General features: G+C 37.4%; 1 protein-coding gene across 4 annotated transcripts in view; it reads right to left on the bottom strand.

The window, feature by feature from the left end:
* The window catches only part of TXNDC16 (thioredoxin domain containing 16), an 86,158-nt gene that overhangs the window by 36,621 nt on the left and 31,078 nt on the right, over window positions 1-18,459 (bottom strand). For all 4 annotated transcript variants that reach the window (XM_065940585.1, XM_065940584.1, XM_065940586.1 and 1 more), the window contains 4 exons: window positions 13,463-13,553; window positions 9,003-9,153; window positions 4,244-4,410; window positions 3,803-3,863 (listed from right to left, as the gene is read on the bottom strand). In XM_065940585.1, coding sequence (XP_065796657.1) covers window positions 3,803-3,863; window positions 4,244-4,410; window positions 9,003-9,153; window positions 13,463-13,553 — 470 coding nt within the window. The remainder of the gene's footprint in view (window positions 1-3,802; window positions 3,864-4,243; window positions 4,411-9,002; window positions 9,154-13,462; window positions 13,554-18,459) is intronic.

Here is an 18,459-nt window from a genome sequence, read left to right as displayed (position 1 = left end):
TTGTGAAAGGAAGAGTCAATCAATGTGGCAAACTTCACTGTTGTCTTATTTTAAGAAATTGCCACAGCTACCCTAGCCTTCAGCAACTACTGTCTTGATCACTCAGCAGCCATCAACATCAAGACAGGACCCTCCATGTGCAAAAAGATGTATCAGTAACCTCAGATATGCAGATGACACCACCCTTATGGCAGAAAGTGAAGAGGAACTAAAAAGCCTCTTGATGAAAGTGAAAGAGAAGAGTGGAAAAGTTGGCTTAAATCTCAACATTCAGAAAACTAAGATCATGGCATCTGGTCCTATCACCTCATGGGAATAGATGGGGAGACAGTGGAAACAGTGTCAGACTTTATTTTTGGGGGCTCCAAAATCACTGCAGATGGTGACTGCAGCCATGAAATTAAAAGACGCTTACTCCTTGGAAGGAAAGTTATGACCAACCTAGATAGCATATTAAAAAGCAGAGACATTACTTTGCCAACAAAGGTCCGTCTGGTCAAGGCAATGGTTTTTCCAGTGGTCATGTATGGATGTGAGAGTTGTGGACTGTGAAGAAAGCTAAGCGCCAAAAAATTGATGCTTTTGAACTGTGGTGTTGGAGAAGACTCTTGAGAGTCCCTTGGACTGCAAGGAGCTCCAACCAGTCCATCCTAAAGGAGATCAGTCCTGGGTGTTCATTGGACGGACTGATGCTGAAGCTGAAACTCCAATACTTTGGCCACCTCATGCAAAGAGTTGACTCATTGGAAAAGACCCTGATGCTGGGAGGGATTGGGGGCAGGAGGAGAAGGGGACGACAGAGGATGAGATGGCTGGATGGCATCACCGACTCGATGGGCATGAGTTTGAGTAAACTCCGGGAGTTGGTGATGGACAGAGAGGCCTGGCGTGCTGCTATTCATGGGGTCGCAAAGAGTCAGACACGACTGAGAGACTGAACTGAACTGAGAGGCTCAGATGACGGTTAGCATTTTTTAGCAGTAACTATTTTTTAACTAAAGGTACATACATTATTTTTTTTAGACATAACGCTATTGCACACTTAACAGACTACAGTATAGTATAAATGTAACTTTTATATGTACTGGGAAAACAGCATGAACTTTAATTCTTCTATAAAACCTTTTTCCCAATAACAAAGTAATGTCCTATTTTGGAATCCTTTATCTAATAGTAAAAAAAGAAAAAAAAAAGCTTCAGTAAGTATTCTTTCCATTACCTGGTCTAAAAGCAAAGCATAATGACCTCACAGTACACATATTTGAACAGTATTACAGTTCTCAAAGTATTTTCCTATTTGGTCTTATAATATTTCTTATAAGTTAGAAGGAGAGGTTTTGTAACTATTTCACAAATGAGAAAACTGAGCAGGAAGAAGTTAATTCAGTTATCTGGGCCCAGAACTAGCAGGAATAGAGTCAAGTCTTCTGACTCTTTAACTCTGTATTCAGCAGTCAGTTCAGTTCAGTTGTTCAGTCGTGACCGACTCTCTGTGACCCCATGGACTGCAGCATGCTGGGCTTCCCTGTCTATCACCAACTCCTGCAGCTTGCTCAAACTCATGTCCATCGTGTCGGTGATGCCATCCAACCATCTAATCCTCCTTTGTCCCCTTTTCCTCCTGCCTTCAATCTTTCCCAGCATCAGGGTCTTTTCCAATGAGTCAGTTCTTCGCATCAGGTAGCCAAAGTATTGGAGTTTCAGCTCAGCATCAGTCCTTCCAAAGAATATTCAGGACTGATTTTCTTTAGGATTGACTAGTTTGATCTCCTTGCAGTCCAAGGGACTCTCAAGAATCTTCTCCAATACCACAGTTCAAAAGCATCAATTCTTCGGTGCTCAGCTTTCTTTATAGTCCAACTCTCATATCCATACATGACTGCTGGAAAAACTATAGCTTTGACTAGATGGACCTTTGTCAGCAAAGTAATGTCTCTGCTTTCTAATATGCTGTCTAGATTGTCTAGGAGGAAGGAGGAAGCATCTTTTAATTTCGTGGCTGCAGTCACCATCATCAGTGATTTTGGAGTCCAAGAAAATAAAGTCTCTCACTGTTTCCATTGTTTCCCCATCTACTTGCCATGACGTGATGGGACCGGATGCCATGATCTTAGTTTTTTGAATGTTGGGTTTTAAGCCAGCTCTTTCACTCTCCTCTTTCACTTTCATCAAGAGGCTCTTTAGTTCCTCTTCACTTTCTGCCATAAGGGTGGTGTCATCTGCGTATCTGAGGTTATTGATATTTCTCCCAGCAATCTTGATATCTGAATCCAGTATTCATACCAAAGACTTATGCAAGAGAATTTAAGTTTAAACTATCTGACCATTTGTAAACATATCAACAATTTTTTAGCATATGTTTAAAATATTTAGAAGGTATTTCGAAGAGTTCTTAATTAAGAAAAATCTAAGGAAATTTTTAAGAATTTAAGAAATTCAAAAATTAAGAAATTTACAAAGGAAATACAGGTGATCTCACTAGTCAAAGTTATCAAAGACATGCAAATTAATATGGAAACTCTTCTTGTGTATAGAAATAATTTTTTTTTAAAGATTACTACTCAAAAAAAAAAAAAAAAAGATTACTACTCAGTACTGGCAAAGATGTATGAAGAACAAGTAATTCTAAATCCTTCTGGTAAAATAATATTTCTGGAGGGAAATTTGACTGTGTATTTTAAAAGTCTTTAAAATTCCCACTGTACATGTACACACATTTTATTTTATTAATAAAATGCCTTTCCATGGAAGAAAAGAAAGAAAAATCACATTCAAAAAAAAAAAAAGAAAGTCAATTAACTTCACACATGAAAAAAATAAAAATAAAAGAGTAGAATCTAAAGATTAAAACAAAAACACTAATCTGAAAATATACATGCACTCCAGTCTTCATAGTAGCATTATTTACAATAACCAAGATATGGAAGCAACCTAAGTGTCTATGAACAGACAAGTGGGTAAAGAATATGTGGCATACATATGCAATGAAATATCACTCTGCCATAAAAAAAGAATGAAATTTTGTCATTTCCAATAATATAGATGGACCTGGAGGATATTATGCTCAATGAAATAAGCCAGGCAGAAAAAGACAAATGCTGTACATTATCACTTATATGTGGAATTTAAAACATAAAACAAATGAATATAACAAAACAGAAATAGACTCAACAGATATAGAGTACAAACTAATGGTTACCAGTAGAAAGAGGGAATGGGGGAGGGAATTAAGAGGTACAAGCTACCATAAATAAAATAAATAAGTCATAAGGATATATTGTATAGCATAAGGAATACAGCCAATAGTTAATAATAATTTTAAATGAAGTATAATCTATAAAATTTTTAAATCACAAAACAGATTAATTAAAAGTGGTTAAAGGACCAAGCTCTGGAAAAGAAAAATCTCATTTAACAAAATTTACTTCCAGAAATTTAGCAAAGGGAAATAAATCAGTGATGCCCAAAACAAGTGTTTAAAGGCAGGCATCACAGCACAATACCAAGTAAAGTAATATAACAGTATGTGAAAGGTAGGATGTATACAGCATGAACCTAAATTTCTTTAAAAATATGCATATGTAGATATACATATATTTATATAAATATAGACATACACAAACACACACAGAAAAAGAGATTAACAAATGAAAATAACATACCAAAATATTAACAACAGTTATCTCTGAATAGTGGCAATTCATAGAATTTTTCTGTAATAAGCATATGTTACTTTAGGACCATGTGTATTAACCTCTTTTAAATAAGCACACGTTGTAGACCAATATAGAAAATGACCAACCTCGTCTGCTCTTCTGACAATAACGTTAGTATCCTCAGGAATGTCCACTTCCAAAGAGTCCCTTTATCAAAATGGAAATAAATGTTATATGTTGCCAATCTCAAGAATAATAGTCATCCAGGAGGTCAATCTAAAACTGAACTGAAAATTTTATACTAAAAATGTTTATGAAAAAAGATTACAATTTAGTGAGACTGAGAAATTTTTCATGTAAATACAGACCAGGTTTTCTATACTCTATCTTAACCTACACCTTCATTTAGTAAAATTTAAAGGTCTAACTATTAATCAAGCTGATAATTAAAGATCCACTCAGCAACTGGCTCTAACTATATTAGAATATATTAGAGATTTGAATTTATTTACCAGTGAACAGATGACCAAGAAAAATACCAGTGTCCTGCTAAATAGATAATAGTTACTATTCCATGTTTAAAATACCTTAACAAAAGTAGAACTCCAGCTTTTCCCAGAAGACGCCAAGCAACCCATTCTGCAGTTGTTCTATCAGCTTCATAAGTAGCTTGTTGACCAACAATAAAAACCAGTGGTAATCCTAGTTGTACATGAACAGTTGAAATTTGTCTAGGATCTCCAGTAACTTCAGTCTTCATTTAGAAAAAGAACAAAACGTCTTCACTATGTGATAATAATGTTCCAACATTTGGATTTAAACCCTGCTAATAAGTGAAAAAACAAGTCTGTGAAATAAATCCACAATTAACAAAAATGGTCTCATGGTTTTCTAAGTTTCATGCTCCCATGTACCTATATAATTTAAACTAACATATGAAACTAACAAATTTTACAACTAGTTATACAGATATTTACAACCATAAAGAATAAGAATATCAGAGAAACCAAAAAAAGCAATAAATAAAACTGTGGTGCTGCTGAATAAAGAGAGAGATTTGAAATGAAAACAAAACACATAACAAATTCTTCCATATGAGAATTTAACATATATAATGACATATTACAGAACAATGAGGAACGTCTGAGCTGACATCAGCTTGAACACACATCTAACTTCACTCCTTCCAGAAATCCCAGGACAACTTCAGCAGTAGGATTTTTCAAAACAGATGAACATACATACATGAAGAAAGGAAAAGAGTAAAGGCAGCAAAGTCTTAGAAGTTAGAGAACAACAAAATCTTAGCCATGAGAGGAAAGGATAAGAAACAATTTCACTTTAACTGCAGAATCCTAAACTGCTCAGGAACTGTCAGTGCCTGGAGCCTCTGGAACAGGAAAAGAAGGAGGGGAAGGGGGATGATGGCAGGAAGGCTCTAGAGTAAGAAAGAACAGACAAAACCTTTGGAGAAGCAGTTAGATCTCTAGATCCTCTTCCCTAACTCCTTAGGCAACTACCCCTGCATCATACCAAAGGAAATCTGGGGGGACTGCAGGAACAGCTGAGTGTGAACACCATGCTCAAAGCAGAGGGACTGAGCAACCAAATGCTGAGACTCCTTCTAGCCCCTCCCCACTCAGTTTCTGGTAAGCTAGCAACCAGACTTCTGTATTCCAGTGGAAAACGGGCAGACCTTTCTCTGGGGATCTTGAACAACCACAAGTAAAAGCCTAAAGCTACTGACACTGTGGTTCACCAAAAACCTGCCCAGGTCCCACCACCCTATGGAGCTCAAAGTTAACAAGTCTGATCCATAGTCTCAGAATTTCCAGCCAACTTTAGTTTCATATTCTAAATCATGAACAAGGAGTAATAAGCATCTGAGGAAAGCCTCTAACATGAAAGACCAGAACAAACAGAAAAACAAGTAACATGGAGGAAACAGATTATTCAGGAAGAAGAAAGATTCAGAAAACCACCACCGATAAACTCAAAAAGATGAGAAGACACTGTCCACAAAAAATGAAAACTAAAGTTGAATAAATCTGCAGAAAGTATGGCAAAAGACAGTTGGAAAATAGAAAAGATAATAAAATTGAGAGACTAGTTCAAGAGACCCAACATTCAAACAGGAGTCCCAGAAAGAGAGAAGAGAGAAAACAGAAGGGAAGAAATCATCACTGAAATAAATACAGAAATTTCCCACAGCTAAAGGAACACAAGCTGCCAGATTGAAAGAGCCCACTGAGTAAAACCAGCATAGGGGATAAAAGTAGGTATGCAGAGAGATGCTTTCTTGCAAATTTTCTAATAATAGAGAATCATTTTTCTAAGCCTTAAAGTTTCCAGAGAGAAATCTGTATTTAGCTATGGTAGACATAATTCTAAGATGACTCCCAAAATTCCTGTTGTACACATTTTGTATAAGCCTAATTCCTTGAGCGTGGGTGGTACTCACAGCATGGTCATTCCCTTGATTAGATTATACCATGTAAGACTGTCGCAGCACAATGGAGCAAGATTGTCTGCTGGCTTTGAAGGAGAAACTTGCAATTTTTTTTTAGAGGGCCACATGGCCAGAATCTGAGAACAGACCATAGGAGTTAAGAGCAACACCAGCCATAAGCTAGCAAGAAGGTAGAAACCTCAGTCTCACAACCACACAGAACTGAATTGTCACGATCTGAATGGGTATAACAGCCTGAAGGAACAGGAAAGCCTGGTTTCTTCTTAGAGTATTTGGAGAACCATAAGCAATTCAATATTAAAAAGTAAAAATGGGAACAGACAAGTAAGGCTGGAGAATTGGCAAAGGACCATATCATTCAAAACCATGTGTATCCTCCTAAGAAAAGTAGGCCTTCATTCTGTAAATAATTGAAGCCATTTAGAACTGCAAAAATGATCAGAAGATCATATATGTGTGTTTAAAATATATGACTATGCAAGCAACAGGGAGCATGAACTTAAAGAGAGTGAAATATAGGAATACAAACCAGATCAATTCCTATTACTAAAATAGTACACAAGAGACAGGAAGAACCTGGATTAAAGTACTGGCTGTTAGAATGAAGAATTCGAGAAGATATTTCAGATCTAAAATCAGATGCAGGAATTGAGAATGATTTTCTAGGCTTCTGCCATGAGTGACTGGACAGTAAATTAACCAAGATAATGGACCAAGAACAGATGGTAAAAGATAACATGTTAATGTCAGACATGTAGAGTTTAGGAGAGAGACATCTAATAAGTAGTTAAATACATGGGACAGGAACTTCAAAGGAAAATCTGACCTGAAAATTCAGATTTAAAAACCAAGAGTAGCTAATGCCATAGAAACAGACTGAGGGTGTGTTCTGAGCCTCTATCATTGTGTATGTAGCAAAGCACCCCAAGACCTAATGCTTAAAATAAAAGAATCATCTCTGTTGTCCACATGTCTACAAACTCATCTCTGGCCCACTCTGCATTTGTGGGGCATTTTGACTGGAGGGTGAAGGTTCAGCTTTAAAAATGGCTCATTTGCTAGTTAGCAAGCTATTGCTAACTAGTATGAGCGCAGAGTTGTGGGGTAGGGGCCTCAATTTCTTTTCACATGATTTCTCCTCAGGCTTAATTTCACAGCAAAGTTGCTGGGTTTCGAGAATGAGCCTATCATGATAATAAGATGCAGCTGTGCTACGATTGTACAACAATTAAATGTCCAGGAACCCTATTCTGCTTAACACACAAACACACAGACTCTCTAACCTGCATCTATTTTCATATGTTTAGAAGTGAAACAATGCGTATGACCATGCATCCGAAGTTTATCAAAGAGTCTGAATCACACTTCCATTTTTATAAATGTTTATAGATAATGTTGACTGGTGAGTAGACAAAATCCTGAGAATTCTTAATATCAACATGGAAGCAAAGGAAATGAGGATGGAGAGAAATGATGAAGAACTGTACAATGAACTTATGAGGGCTTTGTAGGGAAGTGGAAGATCAAACCAAAATCAGAGGATCTTCTCCCAAAGGACATAAGGTAAATATTTCCCTCTCCCATGTGAACAGAAAGGAAAAAGACCTATCTATAAACTGTTATGTTTTTTCTTAGTTTCTTGAAGTCAAAATCCAACCAAATAAAAACTGACCAAAATAAAGAACTAAGGAATGAAGCCAGTAGAACTGGAACTGATGAGCTCTGAATCTATTTAAATATGAAAGCAGGGCTTTTTTTAAAAATGGAAATTATGATTATAGAACACAATATAAATATTATAACCTTTACAATGTAAACTAACACAAAACAACAATCTGGAGGGTAAAGAGGAACTGAGATGGAAATAAACATATGAAGTTAATATTCTCATCTTTTACACCAAGGAGTAAATCAGTATTATCTAAAATGAAAATATGCAGTTTTCTTAAAATAATAATTTTCACTTCTCAGTGTTTTCCATAATCATTTCAACACTTAAGACAGTATTTCCTAAACAGCCCTCTAATGAAACAATTTCTCAAAAGTTCCATAATTCCCCTAGTTTCATATCAGTTTCTTTTTCTTCTAGTAAATTCAAATAAGATTAAATATAATGCTTCTTACTATAAAGCAGCTTATGCAATATATGTCCATGAATCCATTCATCCCTCTATCTATATGTATCTATATGGATGCAGAGATGACTGGTTGCATCTAACAGTTCATTTCTGAATGATGGGAATTAGTGGATTTAAAATTTTTCATTCTTTATACTTTGCTGCACTGTTTGAATTATTTATAGCACATATGCACAATTTTTATGTAAAAAGGACATGGTGAGGGAGAAGGCCTATTGAAGGTTTTACATATGCTCAGGACAACCCTTTAAAGTTCCAGAGAGAAGTCAGTTGATCACCCATTGGGTCTAAGATTCTTCCAGGCTAACACTAAGGAAGGTGAGACACCACAAATGCTATAATGCAAATATTTATAAACTTTTAAAACAGGAATCAAAACATTCATCAAAAGAGGTCTTTTCTTAGCCTATGATGTAATCTTTGTGATCTTAGAATGGTCACATGTCATAACTACCACAGAATAGTTCCACAGTTCATTATAACTACCATTATAATTACACAATGCTATATTGGATTGTTCAAAACAACAACACTTCAAGGCATTAAAATACCATTTTATGAATACACACTTTATCCTCTAATCTACCTTTAATAAGGTACTACTCCTAAATCTGCCTAAATGAAATAAATATGTTCAAGGGGAAAAGATATAGCTCATCTAAGTTAAATGCATATCTGTAAATCAAAACAATAAATTTTACATACAAATTATCTAACATATTTAAATAAGACACATACCAGCAGAGGTGCTTCCATTGTCTTAATAAATTGATGAATGTTCAGTGTAGTCAGTGACTGCTTCATTAGTATTCTCCTACATGGCTGGGTCAAGTCCAAGACTGGTTTACAGTGAAAAAAGTAGAGATGTGGATACTCTATATCCTCAGGGCTGTAAATTAAAAATGAGGGACAGACCAACTTGAAGTTCAATGTGTGATTCTTCTACTATGCAGAAAGACATAATAAATCTCTTTGTCCTAAGTTTCATGCTTTTGAATTACTGTTTTGGTAAAAGCCTAAAACAGTATAACAAAATTAAGTGGACCAAAGCAAAAAAAGAGAATAAAAGGAATTTTTGAGATGTATAAGCAATTTTTTTTCCTGAACTGTTTCATATGCTAACTTCTAAATTAGGTCAGAGACAGGTCTACACAATTATTTTTAAATAAAAGACTGTCACCTTGAGGACAATGAGATTATCTTAAAATATAGTTGCTTTTCTATAGCTATGCTAAATAAAGCTTTGTGACACAAATCTTCTAGGTTTAATTTAAACCCAAGTCTGTTTTGAATAAACTTCAGCCAAAACATGCCTTAAGATAGAAACCATGTGACACTTTGTGAGAGTTAGTGAGTTTGTATCTGAAATATTAGAAAACCCAGCAAATGTGGCTTATAATTTGAGTTTTGGCATTCCCTTCAATATGAAAATTCAAAGATAAACTTATAGTAAGTGAGGTTTGCCAAAATTAAAATGACATTCTATAAATCTCCATATGGCATTAGTACAGTCTGGCAAAATACTGCAAATTTTTATTTTTACAATGTTATTTTAATTATTGACACATGCTTCAACTGAGCTCCAAGATTCACTGACTTCAAATTTCATTACAAAGTAATATCTAGTAGATTCAATGATTAAAGAAATGATCGCTCAATATTACTTAATGCCTACTATGTTAGGCCCTGTGCTAAATGTAAAAGACTAAGATGAATAAGATATTTCAAATCCTTGAGGGGCATGGGCTAAAGGACTTATATTTAGTTAAAAAAAAATGTGGTTCATAAGTACTATAATATACAGGGTGCTAGGAGAAACAAAGAAACATTTCATTCTGCTCAAGTCAGGGAAGAGAAGGAAGGAAACGGAAAGGAAGATCACCAAAGAGATTAAAAACAGTAAGAGAATGACTTCGCCAAGAAGATAAGACTAAGGAGTATTTCAGACAATAGGAACAATACAGCCAAGGCCCAGTCAAAGTACATAACTTTTTTTAGGGAAACCATAAACAGTCATATATTACTGAATGGAAAGTGTAAAGAGCAAGATAACCCAGCTGAGGTTGGACCACAACCCATAATTTATGAAATAATAAAATTATGTCAGAAATTTATCTAATCAGAGATCATTTGGTTGTAGGTAACAGAAACCAAAAAAGTGGGGGTAGGGGGAGCTTACTAGTTTAGAAGGGTATCTCACAGAATACAAGGAAAATCCAAGTAACTGGATCAGAGAACAAATGTACAGATCTGAACAGCAAGAGTTCAGGGCCCTTCATTTTGCCATTAACACTTTTTAGCTCCCCACTCTTTCTGCTTTACTTCTACATGGGCAAAACATTCAGTAAGCAAGACAGTTAAAGTGCTGTATAATCCAGTTTCTCCCATGTTCAATTCCAAGTTCCTGGAAGAAGACATCTCAATTGCTCAGGTAAGCCCATGGATTGGTTGACTCTAGGTCAGGTGGCCACCTCTGACTTAACAGACTGTGATAAGTATGAAGTAGGGGTAACACCCTTTTTGGCCTATACACAGATACTTTAAGAAGAGAATATGGGGAGGTAGCAGAAAGTACTTGTGTCTCTACAGCATGCTACCTCTTTTACTACCCATCATATATACACTTTTCTTTTCTTACCATTTAAAGAAAATTGTTATTGGAATTTTGATGGTTTACAATGTTGTGTTAGTTTCAGATGTACAGCAAAGTGAATCAGTGATACATAGACATATATCCTCTTCTTTTCCCACTCAGGTCATTACAGAGCACATACACCCTTCTTAACCATTTCAAACAGACTCAGGTCCAAATAACTATTAATATACAAGATTATCCAAAGTTATCACCCTGCAAGAAGAACAGTACCTAGAACACAGACGGCATTCAATAGATAATTGTTGAATGAAAGAATGAATAAAGGAAAGAAAAAACAAAAAGAACAGATGGAAGAAAAAACACATTCATCTCTCCTCCATTAAATGGTGGGGCTTCCCTGGTGGCTCAGATGGTAAAGAATCTGCCTGCAATGCAGGAGACCTAGGTTCGGTCACTGGGTTGGGAAGATCCCTGGAGAAAGGAATGGTAACCTACTCCAGTATTCTTGTCTGGGAAAACCCATGGGCAGAGGAGCTGGCAAGCTACAGTCCATGGGGTCAGAAAGATTTGGAAATGACTTAGCAACTAACACTTCTCCTCCATTAGGTGACAACTCAAAGTCATTGTTAACTACTTAATCTAGAAGTGATGTCATGTGCTTAGTTGCTCAGCCATCTCCGACTCTTTGTGAACCCATGGACTGTAGCCTACCAAGCCCCTCTGTTCATGAGGATTCTTCAGGCAAGAATACTGGAGTGGGTTGCCAGGCTCTCCTCCAGGGGATCTTCCCAACCCAGGAATCGAACAAAGGTCTCCCGCATTGCAGGCGAATTCTTTACCATCTGAGCCACTGACTACATGTTTTGAATTCACAGTCCTTCCCTACCACATCAGGGCCAGGTATGATTCCTCACCACTTTGTTAGCCATGAATAAATCTCTCCAATGTGTCATATACTAACAAATTTATGAAAAACAGAATAACTGTTTTTAATTCTCATTTTAAAAGTGGAGACAACCAAAAATCTTTCCAGAACATTACCATGTTTAGTCATTGATCACTGTATAGTCTGATCTTGCTGAACAGGATTTGTAAGACAAATGAGAGGACCCATACCTTGCCAGTAGATAACCAACCCTCTATATTTGAAGCATGTCACTGTTATTAGCAATTGTTCATTCGCAGAAAAATAAAGATGATGATAACAGAAGAGAAAGTACAAAAAGTCCTCAGAGAAACTGTGGGGCTACCCCAGAATCACCACGGGACTGAGGACAGCCGGGTCCCCCCATCCCCAGATGGGAATTTGGCAGTCTACACTGCCAGTAGCAAAGGAGCTGCTCATTGCATCTTGAGATGCAGTGACTGCATACCATAGAGCTTTGTGATACTATCAGCATGGTTCTCAAATCGTTAAGAATATTAATTCTTATACAAATAGTAAACATGCATCAAAGTTTTCTTTAACTCATTAATGAGAGAACTAGAATGGCAGTTCAATAAGAAGAAGAGGGAAAAAGGAATGTTGGTTGATGTTGTACAGAGCAATAAATTTTCTTTGCAAGTACTTCATTCTTTGCCTATGCACTCCCAAAAACACCCCCCCCCCAAAAAAAAAAACCATTTCACTTTATCAGCTTTCTATGCACTAACAACCAAATTTACCAAACTGTAAAACATCTGGGATTTGTGTGCGGTTTAACAAATAGTCACTATTTTCTGAGAGGTGAGCAAGAGGACTCATTAAAAACTCTTGCATGGTTTTTAAAGGGTCACACATCACCCTTTTGCCTTGCTTTGTATTAATTTTCCTGAAAAATATTTTGAAGTCAAACTTAAAAGTCTTTCAAACGCACTGGTGTTCCTCTGTCTCTTGTGTCCCTATGTACTAAACAGAAGAAAAACTACCCCTAGGTTGCCCAGCCAAAAAGAGTCCAAAGACGGTCTCTACCTACAACTGTAAGCTAGAAACTAGACAAGAAAATTAAACATTTAGAAAACATCTGTTCAAAATTGTACTCAAATATATTTAAGATTTTTCTGGTATAGTAACTGATGCAACTCTCAAAGAATCTCTAGAGCTTACTCATAAAAGCTGTTATTTGATCCCCTATCTGATTACTGGGGTAGATATATTTCTAAAATACGCATGACCACTCAAGAGATCACATCTGTGGCTTATCCATATTGCCTTGCTTCACCTTAGCTTAACATCACTTCTGTATCTTTAAGCTCATTTTAGTACAGCCCTTGTGGCTCAGCTGGTAAAGAAACCGCCTGCAATGAGGGAGACCTGGGTTTAATCCCTGGGTTGGGAAGATCCCCTGAAGAAGGGAAAGGCTACCCACTTCAGTATTCTGGCCTGAAGAAGTCCATGGACTATACAGTCCATGGATGGGGTCGCAAAGTATTGGACACAACTGAGAAGCTTTCACTTTCACATGATAGTAATGAAGAGGATTTCAGGTTTCATTTATATATTCACGCCTGCTTATGATTCCTTTCAGATTAGTCCATGCTGTGAGAATATGACAGAAATGCTGAAAAAGTAATGTGAAATAAGTGAAACTTAAAATAGTTTACTTATGTTTCTTATACATACCCAATACTCTCCAAAAGGGCAATTTCCGTGGTTAAGACAAATTGGTGTGTGGTCCCATACACAAAAGCAGCTTCCATGACAGCTCTGTGCTCTGAAAAAGAGAGGGGAGGTGAGAGGGAGGAGAGGTAAGTTTGTGTGATTCTATTTTGAATACTTTCCTACACCCTTTTATGCTCTATTATGTTTAAAGAAAAATCCTTTGTAGGGATCCCAGTTGGGAACATGCAGGCAGTTACAGAAGTTATAAAAAGTCTGTTCCAGTCAAGTCAAGGTAAGAGCAGAACTAAGAGGGAGTTAAAAATGAGTTATACTTGAAGCTATATGACAAATCCGTAATAGTTTTTTCCCAGTGGTAGGGAAGAGAGTATGAATTTGCCACACCACTTTCGTATGTTATATTTTATGCATGAATATGTCTGTATGCTATTTATGGCTTATTTTTTTAATCAAACTTATTCTTATCAAAAAAGAGACAATTCTATAAGGTATATTTTTAAAATGAACAGTTCCTCTACCCTTGACCCCATTTCCAATTTCCAAGGGACAACTACTTTCAACTTTCTCTTTCTTTAGGTATTTACCTCCAAATCCCTAAATGACACTCTTAAACTCTTATTTCCTGATTATTTGTGTGTGTTAGTATCGTCTATTGACTTCCCACTATGAAAGATGATAAATAGCTCTCTTTTCTGAAACCTCATTCCAAAAATGTACACAATTCTATCTCCTCAATTTGCCCAATACAGTCCTAGTTTTATTAGATCAATAGTCAGTGTTCATATTGTTCAGTTCAGTTCAGTTGTTCAATCATGTCCGACTCTTTGTGACTCCATGGATTGCAGTACACCAGGCTTCCCTGTCCATCACCAACTCCTGGAGCTAGCTCAAACTCATGTCCATCAAGTTGGTGATGCCATCAAACCATCTCATCCTCTGTTGTCCCCTTCTCCTCTCACCTTCAATCTTTCCCAGCATAAGGGTCTTTTCCAATGAGTTAGTTCTTCACATCAAGTGGCCAAAGTATTGGAGTTTCAGCTTCAGCATCAGTCCTTCCAATGAATATTCAGGACTGACTTCCTCTAGGATTGACTGGTTGGATCTCCTTGCAGTCCAGGGGGCTCTCAACAGTCTTCTCCAATACCACAGTTCAAAAATTTCAATTCTTTGGCACTCAGCTTTCTTTATATAGTCCAGTTCTCACATTCATACATGACTACTGGAAAAACTATAGCTTTGACTAGACAGACCTTTGTCAGCAAAGTAATGTCTTTGCTTTCTAATATGTGATCTAGGTTGGTCATAGCTTTTCTTCCATGGAGCAAGCATCTTTGAATTTCATGGCTGCAGTCATCATCTGCAGTGATTTTGGAGCCCCCAAAAATAAAGTCTCTCACTATTTTCCACTGTTTCCCCATCTGTTTGCCATGAAGTGATGGGACCAGATGCCCTGATCTTTGTTTTCTGAATGTTGAGCTTTAAGCCAGTTTTTTCACTCTCCTCCTTCACTTTCATCAAGAGGCTCTTTAGTTCTTCTTCACTTTCTGCCATAAGGGTAGTGCCATCTGTGTTATCTGAGGTTACTGATATTTCTCCCGGTAATCTTAATTCCAGTTTGGGGTTCATCCAGCCTGGCATTTTGCATTTTACATATTAGTTAAATAAGCAGAGTGACAATAAACAACCTTGACCTACTCCTTTCCCAATTGGGAACCAGTCTGTTGTTCCATGTCCAGTTCTAACTGTTGCTTCTTGACCTGTATACAGATTTCTCAGGAGGCAGGTAAGGTGGTCTGGTATTCCCATCTCTCGAGGAATTTTCCAGTTTGTTGTGATCTACACCGTCAAAGGCTTTGGTGTAATAAATAAAGCAGAAGTAGATGCTTTTCTGGCACTCTCTTGCTTTTTCAATGATCCAACGGATGTTGGCAATTTGATCTCTGGTTCCTCTGCCTTTTCTAAATCCAGCTTGAACATCATGGTTTCATATTGTTGGGACTCAGTAAATACACTTTCCTTTTGAGAATTTTTTCACTACAGTTATAACTATCTTTTTAAAAATTTTTGTTTACATTCCTTGCTCATTTATCCCTAAATTCTTCTGCAACGGTCTTAGGCCCCCAATACTTCAAATGTATCTGTTTTACTATCTATTCCCTCTCTTTGCAGACATTTACGCAGAGTCTTCTGATTTGCTCGAATGTGGACTCTTGCTACTCAACCTGCCCCAACTTTCATCCTAGGAACTCACTTTCATTATTGTCCTAGGGATTCTCTGATTCTCACTCTTGTATTGGGGCCTTGGCCTATTACCCTCATCTTCGGGACTAATTTGTTCCCTTGCTCCCATTCTCTAGCTCCTTTCTGGGAGAGGATATATGGAATAAACATTTTTTGCAAACTTAACCTTCTCAAAGTGGTTTTATTCTACTTTCATAACTAACTATAGTTGTCTGCATATAGAATTCTAGGTTCAAGTCATTCCCCCTAAGAATTTTGAAAGCATTCCTCCATTTTCATTGGCTCCCAAATCCAAAGTCATCCTGATTCTTATTCCTTAAACAGCATACTTTTTTCTTTCTGGAAAGTTCTAGAATAGTGTTTGTTCCCAATATTCTGAAAATTCAAAATGAGATCCTCTGGCATGGCTCTACATTTAAACACTGCTGGGATTCAGTGAACCCTTGCAATTTGGAGGCTCAAATCCCTCAGTTCTGGGAAATTTTCTTAAAGCATTCCTTTGAGAATTTCTTCCTTTCCATATCTTATTTTCCCTTTTTTTCTCACTGCCATTTCCAGGTAGTTATTTTCCCCTCCCTGACCTAAACTTCTATCACTTTAATCACATTTCATCAGATTATTCCACTCACCACTCTGCCTTGTTGGAGTCATCTACTACCCCAGCCAGGGTTAATCCCCCTCATCTCATGAAAAATTTAGCTTCTGTCACACTATCACGCTCTCTGATTTGCCTATCCCCATACATGATCCTTGCAAAATCCTAGCCTTTCAGTCCTTGGTCTTATCTGGAAACTCCAGTGATTTCGCTTCAGCCCTACCTTAACCACTTATGGCCACTGTCCCACTTTCAGCCTTGTAATCACCAATCTGCAAATCCTCCAAATTTTCAATGTGTAGCACTCCCCCCCAAACACACACACACACACACACATACACACACACGTATGCACGCACGCACGCACCCTTCCATCTCTGGGTCACTTGTCTAGTACACAACTTTAACCTTCCCGAATTTACAGTCTTACCATTTTCACTGTCCTTCACCCACCTCAGGTCCTCTCTTCCCTCCTAGTCCAGCTTAAATTCCATGGTCAGTCTTTATAGTCACTCACCCGCCCTGTCTAGCTAAAACACAATCCAAGTTAAATCAAACAATCTGCCTGTTTTGCACTTACACCCATAAAAGTGAATATGACTGGGGGAAGAAAACAAGAACCTGCTGGCATAACCATGCCCATGGTCTCACTTTAGACTACTGGCATCAACTATTACTGCTGCATAGCAGCCAGTCTTCATTTTCAGGCCTTCTAAAACAACTAGTTCATCCCTTCTTTCCTCACACTATCTGATCACTTTATTTCTATTTCATTAAGAAAATGAATCAATTAAGTAAAACCAAAAAAGTTCCCAGCACCGTATGTATCTGCCCCCTTAACTAAATTGATGCCAATATTCTCTGTCTTCTCTCCTAATACCATAGGTGAATTTTCCACGCTCCCAGCAAAGAGCCATCCCCTTCCCCATTCACTAGATTCCATCTACCCTAGTCTACTCAAAGATGTTGTTCCAATAATTTTCCCTTCCTTTTTCTCCATAATGTATTTTCCTTCTTCTACAAGATCTTTCATGTCAACATACAAATACGCTTCTTAAAAAATTCTTCACTCGACCCCACATACTCCTCCAGCCACTGCCTCGTATCCTGCTTCCCTTAATAGCAAAATCTTATATGAGACTCTATAGCCACAGTCTCCAGTTGCTCTCTGCCTATTCTCTTATACCCTAGGCAGGCACTGATCCCTACCACTCTACAAAAATCATGTGTATCAAGGGCATGGGTAACTTCATATTGCTAAGCATAGTGGCCAGCTGGTGGTTCTTATCCTAATCAGTCTTTCAGCATCCTTTGATACAGTTGCTACTCTCTCTTCGCTAAAACCCTCTCTTCACTTTGCGACACACAGGTCATTCCTTCCACCTCCTCTACTGACCCGTGAATGATGACGCATCTAATGAGCTCAGGCTTCTCTTTTCCAGCTAGCCTCACTCCCTTCGTGGTGTCCTCTGGTCTCCCAACTTTATGTCGTAAGTGTTTATCCCTAGTCTGTATTCCACCATCAAATGCAGACTAGTAATATCCAACTACAGCTACCTTGATGATATCGCTACTTGGCTGTCTAATGGGTATTTCACAAGTATGGTGTCCAAAAGTCGATTTTAGAGCTTTCTTTTCCAAACTATTTCCAGTCTGCCCCACCTTAGTTATTACCAATTTCACCATTCAGGGAGGGAACTCAGGCCAAAATCCTAGAGCCATCCTTGTCTCTGCTATCTCTCTTAATCTATATCCAATATGTCAGAAAATTCAGTACTTCTTACAATCCAAACTATGGCTAAAATTCAAATGCATTTTCACTGCCATTGCTGCTGATACTCTGGTCCAAGCCACCCACCACCATCTCCTGCCTGCATTATTGTGATAACTTCCTGATTTTCTCCCTTATTCTACTATTGCTCCTTCTACTCTATTCCAAACCCAGAAGTCAGACTGATCCTGATAAAATATAAATCAGGGATTTCTGGTTCCACAATGACAGTGTAAGTCCTTGTATAGTTCATCCCTCTTACTGACTTTAATTACAGACTATGGACAAAATACAATAACCTGAGGGGCCCTGAAAAGTAAACAATAAATAGGTTGATTGTGGGGTATTATTTTACATGTACATTAAGTTTAAACCATGTAGCCATCAAGTTTT

This window comes from Muntiacus reevesi, chromosome 7 (assembly GCF_963930625.1).
Source record: "Muntiacus reevesi chromosome 7, mMunRee1.1, whole genome shotgun sequence".
Lineage (NCBI taxonomy): Eukaryota > Metazoa > Chordata > Mammalia > Artiodactyla > Cervidae > Muntiacus > Muntiacus reevesi.
The sequence above is the reverse complement of the archived record's forward strand: the minus strand, read 5'-3'. Positions and strand labels throughout refer to the sequence as shown.